At 47.7% G+C, this 20198-nt stretch overlaps 1 protein-coding gene across 2 annotated transcripts; it reads right to left on the bottom strand.

The window, feature by feature from the left end:
• Nucleotides 1-1536: 1536 nt before the first annotated feature.
• On the bottom strand, nucleotides 1537-12498 carry LOC123515381 (transcription factor HES-1-A-like). Of its 2 annotated transcripts, none has more exons than XM_045273901.1 (4): nucleotides 12403-12498; nucleotides 7140-7817; nucleotides 5503-5598; nucleotides 1537-5331 (listed from the first exon to the last, which is right to left on the bottom strand). In XM_045273901.1, exons 2-4 carry the CDS (start codon nucleotides 7410-7412, stop codon nucleotides 4231-4233), a joined length of 1470 nt encoding a protein of 489 aa, XP_045129836.1. In that variant the 5' UTR covers nucleotides 7413-7817; nucleotides 12403-12498; the 3' UTR covers nucleotides 1537-4230. The 2 variants fall into 2 exon arrangements, with proteins under 2 accessions (XP_045129836.1, XP_045129837.1); XM_045273902.1 differs by lacking the exon at nucleotides 12403-12498 and adding an exon at nucleotides 8242-8380.
• Nucleotides 12499-20198: the final 7700 nt, after the last annotated feature.

Genomic DNA, 20198 nt, shown 5'->3' with positions numbered 1-20198 from the left:
AGCCAGAAATTCTTTTATTATCAAGAAATCAATGCAGAAAGATGTATTTGTGGTAACGCAAAGCAGCTGCACTTCACCCTTCCCCCCATCTCCTTCCACTCCTCTCACTCCCCTCCATCTCCTCCTGTACCCTCCCATCCACCAAGCCAGTAGCCCACACCCCCACCCCTATCGACGAGTTCCGGGCAGATTTCGCCTCGCGGGAAATAAACTGACGTACAAATCTCTGCCCCGTGTCTCGAGGAACTCTGATCACATCAGTGTTTGAGTATTGATAGTTTCTAGTCATTGTGTGTGTTGAAACACTGAGATGACGAACTGAGGTGAAATGTCACAAAAACATCGCTATAATTGCCTGAATTATCTCACATAGCAATGCATTTAGTGACTGCGCGATAGATAAGCAAAATACGATGTGGATTAGTGATTTTTTGTAGCCAGTATAATGATGGGCACGGCTTGCCACCTGAATAGCACGTGATGGCATTAAAGCTGCAATAACACCGCGGCAGCATAGTCTACCTGCTAACCCGATGATGACTTTCTCCTAAAGGATTTATAGCTCACCCATTCAGTAAATATATATAACCATCAATTGCATGCATTCACGAATTTCTCAAGAACATACATTATCACTCTCAATGAGCTGAGCGCGGGCCGACCAGACAATACCTATACGAAATTTGCCTACCCAGCCTGTGGGTTTGCCGCTCGCATCCTCTGCCTTGAATAATTCTTATGTGAAAATCACTTGTTTGTTTATATGAAAAGTTGTCGATAGTTTATACAAAAAATACCTGATTATCTGCCTTCACGGTGGCGGCGTGTCTGAGCAGGGCAGGTGTGCGTGGCCCAGCAACCTTCGCCGCCGCCCGGGAGTTGTCACTTGTTGGGTGTGGGGCGCCGCTCTTGAGATGACCAGGCAATGGTGCGAGCACCAAGGACAGCGTCAATGAAGATGCCGCTGTCTCTGGCAGCTGTCACACACACACACACACACACACACACACATACTCAACAACCCAAGATACCGTCACTTCCTAGCCCCTGACGCCCCACCGCCACAACGACCAGTCCACCTCCCACCACTGACCGTTACAAGAAAAGCACTATTTCTACTATTGTCAAATTTATCAATTCATAATCAACTTTACGTACACATTGAGATTCATGTCTTTATTTGCACCCTAAGTACAAATCCCCAAATATTTATTTTTAATTATTCCTAATTTCATAATTACAAGGCTTTTTCAGACGTCATTTTTAAATTAACTGCTGGAGTTCTGACGTTTGGAGTTTTGCATATACTCTAGAATTATTTGCTTTTACTATGTGTCCCTTCAATGTAAATTTTTCATCCTCTCGGCTGCGTTATGCATTAATGAACCATTAATTATTATCATTATTATTATTATTATTATTATTATTATTATTATTATTATTATTATCATTATTACACACACACACACACACACACACACACACACACACACACACACACACACACTGAAGGTTTCATATTAACTTAAACAAAGGTGAATTTTCTTGTTTTTAATTACATTAGAATCCATCACACTTAAATCACAGATTAATACACAGTGGAACCGGGGCCCCTCGGCCAGTAATAAATTATATAAAATATATATTCTTTTTTCATTTTAAGTAGAAAAGCCCAAACATCGTCCTCGGTGAAGTGCGTGCACGTAACAACGAGTGATGAGTGACCAGTGTGTAGTGGGCGATGACGTCACCATACGGTAGCATCACATGTGGTGATAAATAAATAAATGGGAACGTCCATATCAACAAAATTCTGACTGACTAATTCAACAATCCATAAATAATATACATTTTTCAATAAGTAGATGAGCCATGGTGGGAGAGGTGGGGAGGGAGAGGGGGGAGGGGGTAAGGGAGTGAAGGTGAGCCTTTGTGACGTCAAGAAACCAGCCTTCTCTTGAGCCACAACTGAGACATGCTGATTCCTTCCAAGCCCCGTGTTCACACACACACACACACACACACACACACACACACACACACACACACACACACACACACACACACACACACACACATTTTTGGTGATTACAAGGGGCTGCCGAGCATGCAAGATTCCATGATGTCACACCAGTGATCCAGGAGAGGGGAGTTAAAGTAAACAGTTCCTTACCCACCTCGCCCTCCGCCCTAATCGTCCTGCCACGGAACTTGTTTGTCGCCCGCATGCGCGCGTTGCTGGAGCGGAAATCTCAATTTGACAGAGACCAGACAGCTACGACATTTCTTGTATGAGCGGAATCACTTGCCTAGTTACCAAGAAATGACCATTACGTCACGAGATGCTGTAGCTTCGTAATTACCGTAAGGAGGAGGTGACTAGTAGAGCTAATACTCAGCTGCTTACTTACAAGTGGCCGCCAAAACCGAGGGATTCTTTCTCACCAAAAACTGCTTCCTTCTTCCGGGGCTTCAGAGAACACGTATGTACGTATGTACCACACATTGGTGGCCGTTAGTGTCAAATAAACGTACTTTGCTCTTCCATTTAATCTGTTTAGTTTTTGGAGTTGGCGCGGCCAGCCGGGGGACTGGTGTTCCCTGACTACCGTCCCATCGATATCATTTACGTACTGTACATACACGCGCACGCACAACCATAAATACTACATCGTTTATATCTTTAAAAAAATGACACTAGTAAGAAAAGAAAACATTGAACTGTCTCTTAAGAATGGAGCCGGATTCCCTGCTGCTGCTGTGTCCTTCACTGCTGCCTTGGTTGTGTTCCTTGTCTCCGGCCAGAGCTGAGCGTAACACACGGCCTGACACCATATAGGGAAATATATACTCGGGGATAATGACTAGACGGTGGGTCAGCAGGAACAAGTGACGGAGTGAGGCCGGCAGCAGAGGGAACCAGTGTAGCGGGTTAGGTGCGGGGCGGGCGGGCCAGGGCGGCAGGACGGGGCAGGGGACGTGTTCTCGTGACTGGGAGACATGGTGACCTGGCAGCTCCCAGGACACACTGCATTATGAAATTTTGTCTTTTGAAAAGAGCAGTGTCATCTTGAGATAACAATAATCCATCTAATAAACGTGACGAAAATACTGCTTGATGGTGCAGCGCCTCCAAACTGACACGAGGTAAGTATTCTACCATCATGACGAGGAGGCGCGCCAGGTCAGCGGGGTTGGGGGAGGTGGGTGAGAGTGGGGAGTGCAGTATGGCACGGGGAGAGGCGGCACGAGGGTTCCGGTGAATCACAGTTTACACACCACCACAGTAAGCGGGAGGCGAGGCGAGGGGCCGCCGCTAGGCTGGTGGCTCCTCCCGTGTCTGGAGGTGCAGAGGAGGAGCCATGCAGGGTGTTGTAGCGCTCTAATGGAAGCCTCATCACCAAGTTTTGATTTGTGTGAGTGCTGAAGAAAGAGCAGCGCTCCCCACATCGCCTCGAGGCGGCACTGTGGGGAGCGCGCTCTCCCAGGGGCTTCCGGCGCGCGGCCCCTCGTTGGGTCTCCTCATTGAGGTAATGTGGTGCAGGTGCGGGGTGCGGGGCGTGCAGGTACAAAGTGCAAGGTACAAAGTGCAGTAAAAAATCACACGGTGCAAGGTACAGGTGCAAGAAAAACACACACAGTGCAAGGTGCAGGGTGCAGTGCAACACACACGTGCAGTAGCAAGTGCCTGTTAGTGGCCCAGTGTGGTTAAGCGTATAACAAAGTGTCTTAAAGACCCCAAAACAAACAAACGAAGCCTGGGCCAAGGCGCCGGGGGTCGGTATAGTGGGGAGGATGGGGGGAAATATGTGCGGTGGAGGGGGATCGCCTGCCCAGGCGTGGCAGCAGCAGCACACAGCTGTTTGCTGACTGGCTGCTGTGCTGCTGCTGAGGCAAGTGCACGCCTGGGCAGCTGAGTATGACGGAGAATGATCCACCCCCAGCGTGGCCTTCAGACTCACAGTGGGACAATAACATGAGATCATGAGATAGGGTGCGGGTGGTGGTGCCCTCTGGAGCTCCCTCTAGGGGCTGCTAGCTGGTACACAACGGTCGAGTGCCTGGAGAACGCAGGCGACTAACAGAGTGATGGGAGAAATAATGAGAAAGAAAGCTTCTAGTGCTTGACTGACCTTTGAAGACAAAACTGATGCTCCTTAGAAGCCGGTGGAGGTGCGGGAGGCTGCAGGCGGCGGTGGTTCTTGTTGCAGCCGTGTCTTGCCATGACGCTCAGTGCCAAGGCCTCCACATAGACTGTGGCTCAGCAGGTGGAGGAGGTGGACTTTTATCCTTCCGTTTTTTGGAAGTGTTGGGCAGCGGAGCAGGGCACTGCGGCCATACCCCCTGCGTGGGCTTCGGGGCTAAGACAGGATGGCGGCGGACAGCGGGACGGCTGTGGCATGAAGACCCACCAAGCTCCTCTCTGAACACTCCGCTGCTCCAGTTGTGAGGTTTGAAGGGGGGTGATCTGGAGCCTGCAGGCCTGCGAGGAGAGGAGCGGCCAGCGTCGTCAGCTGGAGCGGGGGAGCCTGCGCTGCTCATGGAGGACAAGGGTGTGCTGAGTCCCGACGAACTCATGTCGCTGTCAGACGTGTCCAGGATGTCGGGGCCCAATGCAGAGTCCTCGCTGCTGGTGGAGAGTGCTGGCGGCTGCACCACGGTGGGAGGGGCACAACGGCCTCTATCTGAAGTGAGGATGGCCGTCAGGACTGGTGCCGAGGCCTGCAGGGCTGCGCTGGGTTGGTTTCTGGCGTGACTCTGTGGGATCACCTGGTGGGTGGGAGGCAGCACCAGCGTCACGTCTCCACCGTTCACGTGCTGAGGCATCATTTGAGGGCCTCCACCGCGAGAAACAGAGCTGTCTAAGCTGTCCAGTTTGGACGTGGTCACCAGCGTTACGGCAGGCTGCGCGCCGAGCGAGTTGCCGGCGGCTTCGGGGATAGCGATGGTGGCGGGCGGCTGGGACGGAGTGGTGTTGAGCACGAGGATGAAGGGCATGGGGTTGGTCATCACGTTGACGCTGTTCTGGACGGTGGTGGTGGTGGTGTTCACGTTGGAGGTGACGGAAGTGGCGATAGAGTTGAGATGAGCAAATAGTTTCTTGTGGACATCCTGAGGGAGGTCACCGAGGCCTGACAAGTACCTCAGATACTTGTCTACTTCCGTCACGCAGTGAGTGAAGCCCGCCCTATACTTACCCTCCTCGTCACCACCCAACACACGCCCGCCGCCGCTGCTCAGCCTGCCCACGCCCAGGCGGTGGAGGGCCTGCACGTGCCTCACCGTCATCTCCAGAATATCCGCCTTCTCCAGCTTGCTGTATTGCGACGGCTGCGGGAAAGAGCAAGCTTGGGAACACACATTCATAATAAAATGAAGCCTTGGGATAATACTCCCCAATCACGACCATATCACCTGCACAATGTATATTCCGCAGGACTCAAGAACCTTTTTTCCCTAGTTACACTGTTATAAAGTATAGGGCACGCCAGGGATACTTACGTCTTTGTTTTTTCCCTCCAGCACCAGGGACTTGAGGTCGTTGAGGCAGCGGTTGATTCTCTGGCGGCGCTTCTTCTCCATGAGAGGCTTGTTACTCTGTGAGGGGCAAGAACAAGGAAGTGGTGAGGGGAAGACACACCTGTGTAACATTAACTACTACAAGTCTAACGTCATCGTTCATTTCTCCTAAACCATTGTCTGTATCCAACTCCTCCCACATAGACATCTAATCTTTCCTCCTTCTTGCCTCCCTATGTACTTGAATTTATGTTACGACACGTCTCTAAAGTTTTCGTTCAATTAATTTCACCCAAACCACCACCTGTATCGAATTCCTCCTGTAAACGTTCAAACTTGTCACCTTGTCCTTTGCGGAAACAAAGGAGCAGCATCGAAAGACGCAAAACTCCAGCACAAGTGAAGGCAGTGAGGATCATGGCGGCGTGAGCGGTGCATGGGCAGCACGGCAGAGGCTAGACATCAACACTTTTTTTTCTCACTCCTCCTCTCCCTGTCTCTCGATCCTCGCAGGCGGGCGGGGCTTGTATGATCGTGGGTGGGTGACTAAATGGTGGTGTTCCTCCTCGAATTAATAAGCCCGTCACACCTACTGGACCTGTTGCGTCACACACTCTACCTGCACGTTAAGCTCCCGTGCATGGTATCTCCGAGCAAGTGCGTGTTATGGCTTGGAGTCAGGAGGCCACAAGTAGAGAAGCCCTCTTACTTTAAAGGAACGCAAAGGAGATGTGATGCCAATACTAAATGAACTGTCTTTGTTTGCTTGTTTCCCGACGCACATCAGGCAACCTCAGGGCGTGCTGGAGTGCCGCAGGGGAAGGGGGATTGGGGAATGGTGGGAGGTTTGGGGCGCAAAACGGGGGGAGACGGGGCATCCCACGTTTTCTTCATCAATCTTGTTTTCGTGCTCTCCCCATTATTGCCAAACCTCATCCTCGCTAATGTCTATCCCTGAGCTCTGTCTCTTTCCCAGCATCCTTGTGTCCTTGTGTTTGTCTGTCTGTCCATCAGTCTGTTTGTCGTATTCCTCCTCGCCTGCCTGGTTTTCACTTACACTTTGTCCTTTCTCGGCGTAAATCATCCTTTTCTTCGCTGTCTGAATGGTCTATATTTCTGTGTGTTTGTTAGTATTCCTCTGTGTATTTGTCACTCCCCTTATCATCCGCCCATCCATTTACGGTCAATTTTTATGCTGTCACTCGTATCTTCCTCATTGTTACCTTCCCTACCACGCCATGTTCCTCCATCTCTCTGTTCTCTTCTCTCTGTCTATGTAATTTTTCTCAACATCTATCCTTATCTCATGCCGTCATTTCTTTTTTGCTCATTCTTACCTTCCCAATACCTTATGTTCCGCTTCCCGCCTCTTTGTCGTCATTCTCCTGTCTATCAATCCATTTCTTCGCCCTTTGTTGATATCCTTATGCTGTTAATCCTTTTTTTTTTTTTTTCTTAGTCTTATCTTCTCTCCAATCATCTATCTCTTTGTCACCATTCCCTTATCTACCAGTCCCTTCCCTTGCCTTCTTTTACTATCCTGTCATTCCTTCAGGACTTCCTTTCCCTATTCCTAACCTCCCAGACACTCTCTTGCATGGCGCCACTCACTCTCTTACCTTTCTGTTCATGGAGCAGGCTTGGGGCGAGACGGAGGCGGCCCGATGACTGCTACTGATGCTACTTCCAGCCGTCATTTCCTCCGGGTATGTGTCTTCGTCTTCCTCGTATTCGTTTGGACAATCAGTTTCCTGGTCTAGATAGCTCCAGTGCCGCTGTTGCTGTGGTTTTTGGAGTAATTGCTGTTTTGGTTTGCTGGAGCGGCATACCTCCGTCTCGCCCGCGTCCGCACCCGCGTGCCTCCCGACCTCGACTGACGAGTGTTCCTCCATGGCTCCTTACCGCTGCAGGCAAGGTGAGGTGGGCACACAGCGAGGGAGGAGGTGAGGGAGTGGGGCAAGAGAGAGGACAGACAGTGATAGGGGGAGGATGTTGCAAGAAACAGAAATATATGTATAGCGAAGATACCCCAGCCTTATGTTATTATGATAGTGATGATAATGAAGGACCGAGCAAAGGATTGGCTGCCCAGATGGTGATGGTGGTGATGGTGATGTCTAGTTCATTAATCTTTCCCAAGGGAGGTGAGCATTTCATTGGCACTGAGGAGATCGTGAGCGTGGTTGACGGAAGACTAGTTTGTTGGAAATGCAGAAAGGAAGACTCATAGGACAGGTAGGGCGGGACAGGGGTCGTGTGGTTCTTTGGATGCCTGCATAGTCCTCTCACAATGTCATCTGTGAAAGAAAACGAGACACATAAGAGAGAGAATGGCATTGGGTTGCAAGGAGGACTGAGTTATAAGTAAGTGGTGTGCAAACTCAAACTCCCCAAGCTTCACTAACATGTACAGTGCAAGTCCCGTGCATCATCTACATAGGTGTACAAGCAGTTGATGTCTGCTTTACGATCACAATTTTCTAAAGACAGACAAACAGATAAGGTTCACTCAAACACGAACTGATTTATAAGTAATGTGGTGGGCAAACTCAAATTCCCCAAGCTTCACTAATATATGTACAAGTCCAGTGCATCACCTACATGGAATTGATGTCTGCTATACGATCACAATTTTCTAAAGACAGACAGACGAGTGTATTCTGATAAGGTTCACTTAAACACGGCATAGTCTGAAGCTCGAACACCACCACGAGTCGTCACCTTTGAGTAGTGAGTGAGTCGGCTAGCTTCAAATCACTTGGCCGGAGTGCGGTGCCCTGATCTGTACGCCGCAACGCACATCAGAGTAATGAGCCACACGCAGGATGTCTTTCTGGGCCCCGCACGAGTCAAGGAGTGAGAGGCGAGTGCCCACGAGCCCCACCAGGAGAGGCTCGACCCGCCGCCCGATGCCACTGCTCTATATATACTGTATCGGGCGGTGCGAAGGTCAGCAAGGCCGCCACGCCAGACTCAAGACGCCTCTCGACCAGTCATCTTGATCACACGAATCAAGGTTAAAAATCTCAGGCAAAAAGTAAAGCGGCAACATTGAGGACAGTGCCTAAGAAAGACGGGAGGACTGGCACCGTGGCCCCGCCCATTCCAGGTGGCCGCGTGCACGGAAAGTCAAACGGGTCTAGGTACTGAAGGCACCAGGTGTTCCTAACTATTGGTTCCTGACGTGTAGGTTCACCTGCAGTCAAGGGCGAAGAGCGGGGCGCGCCTGTCTTGTAGGGGGGGTTGTTTTTAGGTCAAGACAGCTGGTAGTGAACCCTGCCATGCTTCCTTTTACTGTCATTTGAAAGTGTATGCATTTTAACATCTTTCTGCATGCTCTGATGGAAACAACTGAGGTTTACGTGATTCTGGTGATAGTTTAACGGGTATCCTGTGTCACTAGAATTTAGAACACACATATGAGCCTGAATAATTATCTCTGTGGTCTTTGAATATAGTCTTTATGAGAACACCAGAGCGTTAGTAAATAAAATGGGACTGAGTTGTCGCCTTCATGTCGCGCGACGGTCTTGTTATGGTACATGGCTCCCTAATGCTACTTTACAGCATGAACGATAAGATATGATAAAGAACAGGAGCAAGATTGGGCAGTGGGCAGCGTCACACCCCTGTCACGTCACATCAGCGCAATGGGAGACCTTCACAAATCTTGTGAAGCGCAGCACATGTTGTGGAGCCTCACCGCAGACTTTTAAGCGTTTGAATAACTGATTGGCGTGTGACTGGACCTTAGGTGATGCTTTTTGTACGTATGTCGGGGGGAGGGAGATTAAGTACATAGCGTCGCGGGAATACTTAGATATTCAAACAGCGAGAGATATCTAATGTAGACTAGAACAACTTAGTGAAACAGTGATGATTTTTAGATGAGCTTAATCCTTCACTCTACACGAGGGAAAGACGAATCCCAATACCTCCAGCCTCAATTCCAGTGGCTGAGTGAAGTAGTAAAAGACGCTGCAGCAGATGAAAACAAACAGGCACTTCATACCGATCTCTATGTATACTGCCAGTCTCAAATTCTGGTCACTAAATGAAAGACTGGTGACTGAATGGGCCTTTTTTCTTTATATTTTGTTACCCTTGGCCAGTCCTCCTCTTACATAAAAAAAAAAAGAACACAATCGGGGATAAAAACAAACTGAGGCATTCCCTACTGATCCCTATACAGACAGTTTAATTTCTAGCGAGTTGGTGAAGGAGGAAAAACACTGCTGGAGATAAAAGCAAACAGAAGCGCTTCCTACTGACTGCAAATCCAACGAGCAAACCTGACCAGGGCAAGAATCATGAACAGAGGACAGCGAGCACCCGCCATGCCATCCTCACCGGGTCAAAGGCCACTGTGAGGGGCGGCTGGGGTGACCTGGCAGGTGGTGTGTGTCCCTGAATGGCGGTGAAAACCCAGTGCGTGTTTTCGGAGCTTGGTAGCGTTCACGAGACTCAAGGTTGATGGATGTGTTAACTCCTTCAGTATATACTTGGACACATTTTTACCACGAGTTTTGGGTGTGATTAGACGATTTTATTTACATTAGGAAGGGTCTATGAAGGTCAGAAGATTAATGACCAGTTTTCACTATCTTAATCCCCACATGAGTTTCTGAAGCTGTATAAAATCACCAAGTAGTAAGCAGAATGAATATGAAAACTCGTCATGGTACTGAAGGAGTGAAATATTTCGCACTCAAACCTCAGTCCTCTTACATGAGTGACAAGTGCCGTGACAAGTGACTGGCTGCCCTGCGTGACACCGCCTGTCACGCCTCACCTCTCACGATTTACGATCAATTCTGCCTCTGTAAAACTTGGCTAACCAGCAGACGCTATTGTATGTACAGTAAGTCTTTTGGAGCCTGAAACGCGTTCACACACACACACGCACACACACTCTCTCTCTCTCTCTCTCTCTTAACATTGTCAAATTAATATAACATTTTCCAGGAAAGAACCTTGAAGTATAAAATGTACGAGTTAAACTTCAATACAACAATTAAAATCAGGAAAAGGAAAAGAAAAAAAACTTTAGCTAGCTTGGGGTTGCAGTGGGGACGAAGGAGGAGGAGGAAAAGAAGGAGGAGGAGGAGGAGGTGGAAGAAGGCAGGGCAAAGCTTCGGGCGGCCATTACTCAGTGTCCTGCCTCTTGCCCTGCTGTGGTTCTTGCTTTTTCTCGTCCGTTGGTATTACATAAACCAATCAGGATTGGAGGCATTGTCCAGCGAGGCCCAGTCACCGCTTCTTTGGCCAACATTCAAGCGTGCGTATCGAACCGGTTTGAGGACCCTCTGAAACACCTCTGCGCCGCACCTACACTACTTACGATGGTTTTTAAGGATGTTTTTTTTACGGTTCTAATGACAGATTAACGAGATTTCTACATTATTGCGATAAGAAACACTCTTGAGAACGTCGTTAATGATCTTGGTGGCCTTTGAAAATAGTCTTTGCTCTCTTAAAAGCCAGTGACATGCGTAGTCGAATTTTCATGAATGTTTGCCATCTCAGTGATGCAGAATATTGATTAACCTCTCAATAGTCAGGTAAACACTACTTCATATCCTGCTAACTTGCACTTCAGATTGTAAGGGGTAGAAATAAGACCAGGAAATGGATACAGTGCTTCAAGGCATTAGAGGGAGTGTGTAGTAGTATCTCTAGGAGAACCTATACGCCAGTGAGAAGGCTTTCAGCTTCTTTCCTTTCCCACGGGGACGAGAAAATCCAGCAAGAAGTGCAGCATTAAATAAAAATCTTGACTCGAGTTTATTTCGCCCTTCACTGGCTCTTCGCTCCTTATTTGTCATAATGGTATACAACAACCCAGCCCATCGGATCTTTTGCATACTGATCGCGTGCTTACTGTTATTTCTCCGCTTGAGTTTGGTCTATCGGCGCATAAAGAGTAACAACGTATGTAGCTGTGGTGGTCTGCTGGATCTGTAAGCGGTGTGGTCGGCGTCTCGCGGTGGTGGAGCAGAGCAGTGGTGTGGCGGCGTACCTCAGGGGAAGGGAGGCGTTTAGGTATTGATGTAATAAGGGTGATGACAAAGGGTTTTAGATGCATTCGAGGTCTTTAAAGAGCCTGCAGAGAGAGAGAGAGAGAGAGAGAGAGAGAGAGAGAGAGAGAGAGAGCTCATTCGTAATCACCGAGGCTTATCTTTTTTTCATCGAATGAGGAAAACGTGTGATCACATATCAATGAGCTGATCTCACTGAAGGTTCTCTCGTTTTCTTTTCTTTTTTATGTAGAAGGACAAAAACGTGCGATCACATTTTAATGAGGTAATCCCTGACACACGCGCGCACGAGCAGCGGCGTGGCAGACTGGCAAATGGCAGTGGAGGCGATCAGGTCCTGTTGCTGGATGGGACGGATGCCCATTGTTTTGGGTTGCTGGGCTCTCTCTTCCATGCTGGAGAGGAGGTGACTGCTAGCGGCCAGAGAGCCACGCGTACCTAAGCCTTTGTTCAGTCCCCTGCGTATAGGTGTAAACAGAGACAGCAACAGAGGATCGCGCGTCTTACTCGTGTATCTATCTCCGCTGAAAAAAAAAATGCTATAAACGATGCTGTAATGGAAGTAGTTATAACCGAAACCTTCCCCTGTGAGTGTTTCCTCATGGCTGCACTTAACAGTCTCCACTGAAAGTCATTGGTCTCCTCAAAAGTGTTTTCCATGATTCTATTGATGGGGTTGACAATAATGCTGCAATATTGATGGGAAAAACACCCTTGAGAAGCAGATTCATTCCCTCTGTGGGCTTTGAAAATAGCAATAAGCATTTGAGAACACTGTCCCTGGTGTCGCGTGCCTACTGGGAACGTGTGGGGAGGAGGGGGCAGGGAGCAGGGAGGGGCTTACCGGGGAGAGGCGAGGCGAGGGCGGCACCACACTTCCTCCTCCCGTCGCCAGAACAACACTGAACACTAGCGTGGCCTGAGTCCGCGCTGCCGTATGCCCTACGGTTCTACCACCCTGCATGCCATACCCTCCCCCACTTCATGCCCACCTCTGCCTTGCTACCTCCTTCAACCCTACGTACACCTGCCCTCCTCCTCCTCCTCCTCCTCGCGCCGTCCCACGAGCCACAAACACCGCGGTCACGCCACCAGTGTCAGATTCTGGTTTGGTTCTTCGCCTCGTGTTCTCGTCACCTTTCTGTTCGCTGGCCTTCCTCCCTCATCTTGTTTGACATCATGAATCGTCAAGAGAAGAGATAAGGTATCAAGCTGATGAAAATGAACGAGGAAGATACGTGCGCGCAGAATGAGAGTACGTACTTAGGTTAAGTACGAATAGCTACGGCCAGTGAAGCATTTCTCTTCCCTTTCTTTATATCTGAAATCCTTCAAATGTATCTGTAAGTCTGTAGGCTTTCAAACAACGCATTCGTATATACCTACTACTTATGAATTATGGATACCAAAACGCTCATCTCTCTCTCTCTCTCTCTCTCTCTCTCTCTCTCTCTCTCATGCAAGGTGGCATCTGTAAGAGAAAAAAACAGGGAAAGAAAGAAAAAAAGAAAAGATCCCTTCAGCTGCCTTGTTGTTTCGTGAGCAGCATCCACGCTCCATCCCGCGGCTTGTGTGTCCCTTATGGTCCTGCTCTTACGACACAGCGCGGAGCCGTGGACACCACTATGCTGTAGGTCGCTCCCTTGGCTGTAAGTCCATTTACACTTGATATCTATGCAAGTGCATCATTCCTCAGCGTTTACTTTAATAAACATCTTTATTATTGTGTTTGAAAATTTCGGAGAGGCACGCACGCATGGCCACAATCGACCCAGAAAGCTGGAGGGGTGTGACGCCGAGATGGTAAGTGTGGGTTGGGCAGTACCGGGATGAGCGCCGCGGGAAAGAAATGACTATCTTGGTAAAAACTCGTCTGGCAACATCTTGGTCGCATGCCCGCCGCGCTCCTGCCACCTGCCACTTGAGTTTCCACCGGTCTGTTTGTAATCCCTTTTCTGCCGTCACGTCCGACAAAGTGACGTGAGGTGAGCACGTCCCGCGTAACACGAGAGGTGACTTTACCCGAGGCACCACCACCGGAGCCGAGTCACCGCTTGGTGGGGCGTGTGTGGACACCCAGCGGTGTTTGGAAGGTTTTGACGAGCGTGCCGCAGTGACCAATCAGAACCTTCATGTCCCTTGCCAGATTGAACTTCCCTTGAGATTTTCCAGAACTTGATAATCAGAAACTGCTTCACCTGCCATGCCCCCTCCCCCCTTTACTCACTCACCTGCCCTTAACACACACACACACACACACACACACACACACACACACACACACACACACGGGGCCACAGGGAGGGGGGGAGGGGGAGAGTGTAACAAACACATGCCTGCAATTATACTCCAGGTGCTCGGAGTCTTGCAGGTTTTATGGACAATTCCGGTGAGGTTTATATCATGTGAAAAGTGCGAGAGTGACCTTCGGGTCGCCGCCACCCCGCGATAACTTAATGGTCGTGTGAACACCAGCCATCCCAGGCGCTAATATCAAGGTGATTAATTGATCCCTGGAATAAGTGAAACAAAAACTATGAGAGAGAGAGAGAGAGAGAGAGAGAGAGAGAGAGAGAGAGAGAGAGAGAGAGAGAGAGTAAACAAACTCACAAATATGGATGGTAGGTAGTAAACACCACACACACACACACACACACACACACACACACACAGCCACACTAGTATGTCTTATACAGTAAACCTTTATTCACCACACTTGTTTTACCACCACCACCTCCACCACCACCACCCCACTTTCATGCTCAGCCCCAGCACTAAACCTCAGTTGGCTTCACTTCCCAGCAATCTGAGGTGTCGCAATGCCCAGCGGTGGCAGGTGCGAGCGCGTTCCGGTCTCTAATGCCAGCCTGAAGAAAGACCAGGTGAAATTGCAATGTGCTCATCTATATTTGTCATGCACTCTGAATAACACTTCTTGCTTTAACTATCCCCTTGTTTTGCAGAGTAGGTCATGTTGATAACCTACATCTTTATGCAGCAGGAACAGCAGGGAAACAGAAGGAAATGTTTTACACGCGTGGCAAGCACTGTGTAAAACATGCCTGTCACTCCCTACTTAACCTATCACTTATCGACAATTCTACCTATCTTTTTTTTTTTCCGAAGCTTTCTTTTGACTCGGCATTAACAGCTTGATTACTGAGTTTGTTCTTGTTTTCTCGTACTGAACTGTATTCTAGAAGTCATTTATTGTTCTGATTTCACTTCTTCAAGCTTGAGCCCATTGCTTCATCTGCCGCTTTGATTGCCGACTCTGGATCTTGTCGTCATCTCTTTAGGTCCGCATATAAATACATGATCCCCATTCTGGACGCAGATTAACCCCTTCAGTACCATGATGCGTTTTTATATTGATTCTTGTTGCTATTTAGCAATTTTATACGGGTTCAGAAACTTATGTGGGGATTAGAATAGTAAAGACTCTGCACATTAATCGCCTGTCCTCCATAGATCCCTCCTAATGCGAGTGAAATCGCTCAATCATACCAAAAGTCAAGGTAAAAATTAGTCTCAATATTGTAGGAGTTAATAAAACATTGTTCTCGAAACCACAAAAACATCACAAACCTAATAAACGAAATATGTATGAAGAAAAACAAGGCAAAGAACAAAAATGGGTCATCTCACCGAGCCTGCTAAATAGACGTGGTCCTTCACTGGGCAGATGACAAAAAAAAAAAAAAAAAAAAACACTACTTAAGACCACAAAAACATCATGAACTAATAAACAAAGTCAGTAAGGAAAAAAATACGAGTAATAACCTACCTGTTTAATAGACATGATCCTTTTGACGGCAGATTAAAAAAAAGAGACGGGTCCTCACACCACAAAAATCTATATCGCGGACGTAAGCTGCAAGGAACACGGGGCCCCAAGAACATATCCTTGGGGACGCCAGCTGGTGGTGACTCTCCAGGTGCCGGCCCATCCACACCGGCTCATTCCCTTACTACTTTTTCTGCACACTATGTCACCAGCTGCCTTATGTCACACGTATACATTCAGTAACTCTTCCGACACCCAGAGTCCATGTATGTATGTCCGTATGTATGTAGCAGTCTTATTCCTCTCCAGGTGGGTTTAAACTAACGGGGTCTTAATAAAGGTAACTGGTTGTGAATGGATAAAATGATGTTAAGATTCCTTGCAAAGTGTTGTTTTTTCCGTAGATCGATAAAAAGACAGGTTAATAAATAAGCAAATAGATACATAAACAAGTAAAGTGATAGATAAGTATATAGACAGATAGGTGAATAAATAGATAGATAAACAAATTAGATAGATAGGTAGATAGATGAATATATAGATAGACAGACAGAAAAGTTAACCGAAAGATGAGAAGGTAGACAAACAAATAGAGACATAGATTAATAAAGACATGGGATATGGAAAGACAGTTAGCATGATGGAAGAGAAAGCAAGGGTGAGTTTAGAGAGGAGATGAGTTGACGAACAGAAGAAGAGAAGTTAACAGAAAGATGAGAAAGTAAACAAGTAGATAGACAGAGTTAAAAAGACTGGGATATGGAAAGACAGTTCGCATGATGGAAGAAAAACCAAGGGTGAGGTTAGAGAGGAGATGAGTTGACAAAGAGAAGAGACGAAGAGAAGAAGAAAAGTTGACATAAAGATGAGAAGGTAGACAAAACATAGAGTAAAATGACTGGGGTACAGAAAGACAGCATGGTGGAAGAGAAAGCAAGGGTGAGGTTAGGGAGGAGAGGCAGCGTGCTATCTGTTATCAGAGCGAGCGTCTCTGAAGGCGTTAGCAAGGTTCGCTACTGAGTCCCACGCTGATAACGCCGCCACTATCTCATCACAACCTTCCCTCTTTATCACCTCCTGGAAGTGACGGAGAGAGAGAGAGAGAGAGAGAGAGAGAGAGAGAGAGAGAGAGAGAGAAGGAGGATTAGGTATGCATAGATAAGAGAGATTCTAATGTTTTTTTTTGTTATTTAGTGTGATTGTTCAGATTAGGTAAGTGTATTATAGTTGCCGCTGCTGCTACTACTACAAATACAACAATAATCATACACTATTAAAGTTGCCATCAATACTAGCTATATCCACCACCGCCACCACCACCACCACCGTCACTTGATGCTTCTACAGGACTTAACATTCCAGCCTCCCTAACCCGCCTGCCCTTCCCTCCTTCAGAGCAGCGGCGCCTCCTTCCCCACCGCCACCACTACCGACCCCACCACCTCCCGCCTCCTATCCCCCACGGCAGGTGTGGGTGAGGCCTGACCAATCCCCGAGTGGCACGGAGGTAGTCTGCCCCCTCCCCCAACCTCGACTCTCTCTCTCTCTCTCTCTCTCTCTCTCTCTGGGAATTAGCGGTGCTTAAGAAAATATTATGACAATTATCATTATTAGGACACCTGGAGTTGATTATTATATATTTTTTGTATTTTTTGCACGAAGAAAACGTGATTTGAAGTATCAGCGTTATCATTGTTGTTATTATTATTACTACTGTTGTTGTTATAGCAGCAGCAACAACAACAATAGTAGTAGTGGTAGTAGTAGTAGTAGTAATAGTAGTAGTAGTAATAATAGTAGTAGTTGCAGCAGCAGTAGTAGCAATAGTAGTAGTAGTAGTAGTAGTAGTAGTAGTAGTAGTAGTAGTAGTAATAGTAGTAGTAGTAGTAAGATGAGGAGAAGGATGAAGGTGGAGAAGGTGGAGAAGGTGGAAATTATAGTGTAAGTGGTGGTAGTGGTGGTGGCGGCGGTGTAGCAGTATTGTTGTTATTGTTGTCGTGGGCAGGCCCAGGGCCCGGGGAAGGGGTGACAGCGGGCACGGGGTGGAGGCGGCGGAGAGCATCACGTGGCGGCGTGTGGCAACCCCTCACACCACACCGTGGGAAAACACCTGCTCTCCCTCCCCCCGGGCGCCTCACCCACCCTCCCCACCCCAATGCCCAGATATAATGTATGTATGAATGTATGTGTATGTATGTATAGATGTAGTTCGGTAGGCTTGTCCATCTACAATCTTTCTTTAGTAGTAGTAGTAGTACGTAGTAGTAGTGGTACAGTAATGGTAGTAGAAATAGTAATAGCAGCAGCCGCAGCAGTAGCAGCAGCAGCAACAGCAGCAGCAGCAGCAGCAGCAGCAGCAGCAGCAGCAGCATTAGTAGAAATAAGTAACAGCGGAACTAATATAAGAATAATGGCTCACACGCGCTCGTGTGTGTTTTTAAAAGGGATTATAATAATCTTCAAGAGAGAGAGAGAGAGAGAGAGAGAGAGAGAGATCAGATACTTAACGGAGCAACTGTCTGTCGTCCTCTAAAAACCGCCAAGCAGGTAAGGTCAGGTAAAGTAGTGGCAGGTGACGGAGGAGAGAGAGAGAGAGAGAGAGAGAGAGAGAGAGAGAGAGAGAGAGAGAGAGAGAGGCACGGAGGGAAGAAGTGAGGGACGATGGGAAGGTGGAAGGTGGTAAGGTTTTGTGAGGTACGGGGGGAGACGGGGAGGAAGAGGAGAAACCGAGAAGCGTGTGTGTGTGTGTGTGTGTGTGTGTGTGTGTGTGTGTGTGTGTGTGAAAGCGAGAAGTGATGCAATGAGGGTAAAGAGAAGGGGGGAAGAGGAGGATGAGGAGGTCAGGAGGACAAGAGATGGAATGGGGAGATGGAGCCTTGAAAAAACAATAGGAAACAGGTAACTCTATTGGTGAGTATGAAGCTGATGAGGACGAGGAGGAGGAGGAGGAGGAGGAGGAGGAGGAGGAGGAGAAGGAGAAGGAGAGGGAGAAGGAGGAGGAGGAGGAGAAGGCTGTCTGCTTAGTATTCACACAGTGTGGCGGGTATATAGTTTGCCCAGCACCTGCTCCGCGCGTGCCCAAGGCTCTTCCCACGGCACCTCAAACTCTACGTCCATCTCCTCCTCCTCCTCCTACTGCTACTCTTCCACCATCACTAACATAACTATCACCAAGTCTGCTCCACCCACCAGTCCACCTCCATCTGGCACTGCCGCGGCACCAGCCAGGCAGTCAACCACTTTCCCAGAACAGAAGCAAAGGATTACGTTTTTTTTTTTTTTTTATGATGTGCTCCCTTCAATATATTAGATGTCTGTCTCTCTTCCATAGATCCTGGCGCTTTTTTTTATATTTTCCTACCCCATTACCTAGTGTGTGTGTGTGTGTGTGTGTGTGTGTGTGTGTGTGTGTGTGTGTGTGTGTGTGTGTGTGTGTGTGATATAGTTATTCCTCCTTTGTTGTTCTCAATACTGTAAAAACCGCATTCTATTCACGATATCCACTCTTCAGACTTTCCCGTCGCTTGCCAGTATGCTCAAACCCTTCTGTGTTTCAATGCAATTGCTTCTATAAACACAGGAAGCTATCGAGAGGATTTCCATGATTCTAGTGAATTATTTTAGGAAGAATTTCTATTATCAGTCAAAATAAAAATCTTCAGAAACCCAAGCAATCATTCCCGTGGGCTTTAAAACCAGCTACATGAAGGTCAAGAATATGAATCAGCATATAGTCTATCATTTAAAAAACCGAGAGCAACACGAGGGTGGCGGAGGGTCGCTTGGGGACTAGAACCATAAAGCATCCTTGTAATTTTCACATATTATCACCTGGACAAGATACAAGTGTCCTTTGACATCTTGACATTTCCCCAGCGCACTCCCTGCATGGCCGGCCGCGCCCGCCACGTCGCCGCTTCACCTGGGAAGTCACCGCACACGTTACTCCCACGTTTTTGTGTGCGGCGCGAGGGACGTTGTTGGTTAATACGATCGAAATCTGGCTTCTGGGCTGAGCGGCGCTTGGTGGAGGTGGTGGTGGTCCATGGTGGAAGGTTGCACGAGCGAGGACATGCAGTATTACCTTCAGTCCTCTCCGCCAAGATGTTTCTACGTATACATATGTTCCCACCCTCACCTGTCCTACTCCTGTTCCTCCTCCTCCTCCTCCTCCTCCTCCTTCTCCTCCTTCTCCTCCTGACCATATCATACACGCAGCGACTTGCATTGCCAGGAGAGTAAGAAGCATAGGATATTATGAATGCGTATAGGATATCAGAGCTAATGCCACTCATTGCATATTTTCTTACGTGTGTGTTTCCTGAGTTTGAACCTTTAAGAGTATACAGATACAGTATAGAACACGTAAATAATATGCTTCAAACAATGCACATTCTTTCTGGAGGCGACAAATACAATACTGATATATAGGAACGCATATTAATCGACAGTAGAAACCCAGGAACATCACGGACAAACTCAGCTAAGTGACAGAAATGACTTAAAAGCTCACCGCGGAGATACAAGCCAGGTGGGAAAACCAATGATATTACCGACAAAACGCAGATAAAGGAATAAGAAAACTCTGCAATGACCACCTGAAAGACAATGTGCAATGAAAGACCAGCAAGATCACAAACAAAACCCGGTGAATGAATGAGAAAAACCAGGTGATCACATGGAGAATATATTACTGTGGGAAAAAAAAATCAAGGAAATCAACATCGCCACTCAAACTCAGAAATAAGAAAACCAACTGAGATGAGACAAAAACTGTTATAGACCTTAATATATTAAAGTGAAAACCGGGAAAACACACTGAGGAAAACCAGAGTCCGTGTTTTCAAAGAGTT

Source organism: Portunus trituberculatus, chromosome 39 (assembly GCF_017591435.1).
Source record: "Portunus trituberculatus isolate SZX2019 chromosome 39, ASM1759143v1, whole genome shotgun sequence".
Taxonomy (NCBI): domain Eukaryota; kingdom Metazoa; phylum Arthropoda; class Malacostraca; order Decapoda; family Portunidae; genus Portunus; species Portunus trituberculatus.
This window is presented reverse-complemented; position numbering and strand designations above follow the sequence as displayed.

Bases quoted from the DNA above. Each gene is read 5' to 3' on its own strand.
- LOC123515381 (XM_045273901.1), bottom strand. From the start codon at position 7,412: ATGGAGGAACACTCGTCAGTCGAGGTCGGGAGGCACGCGGGTGCGGAC. The intron at 5,599-7,139 runs GTAAGAGAGTGA...TGCCCCTCACAG, and splicing joins CCTGCTCCATGAACAGAAAG to AGTAACAAGCCTCTCATGGA. The intron at 5,332-5,502 runs GTAAGTATCCCT...TCTTTCCCGCAG, and splicing joins TGGAGGGAAAAAACAAAGAC to CCGTCGCAATACAGCAAGCT.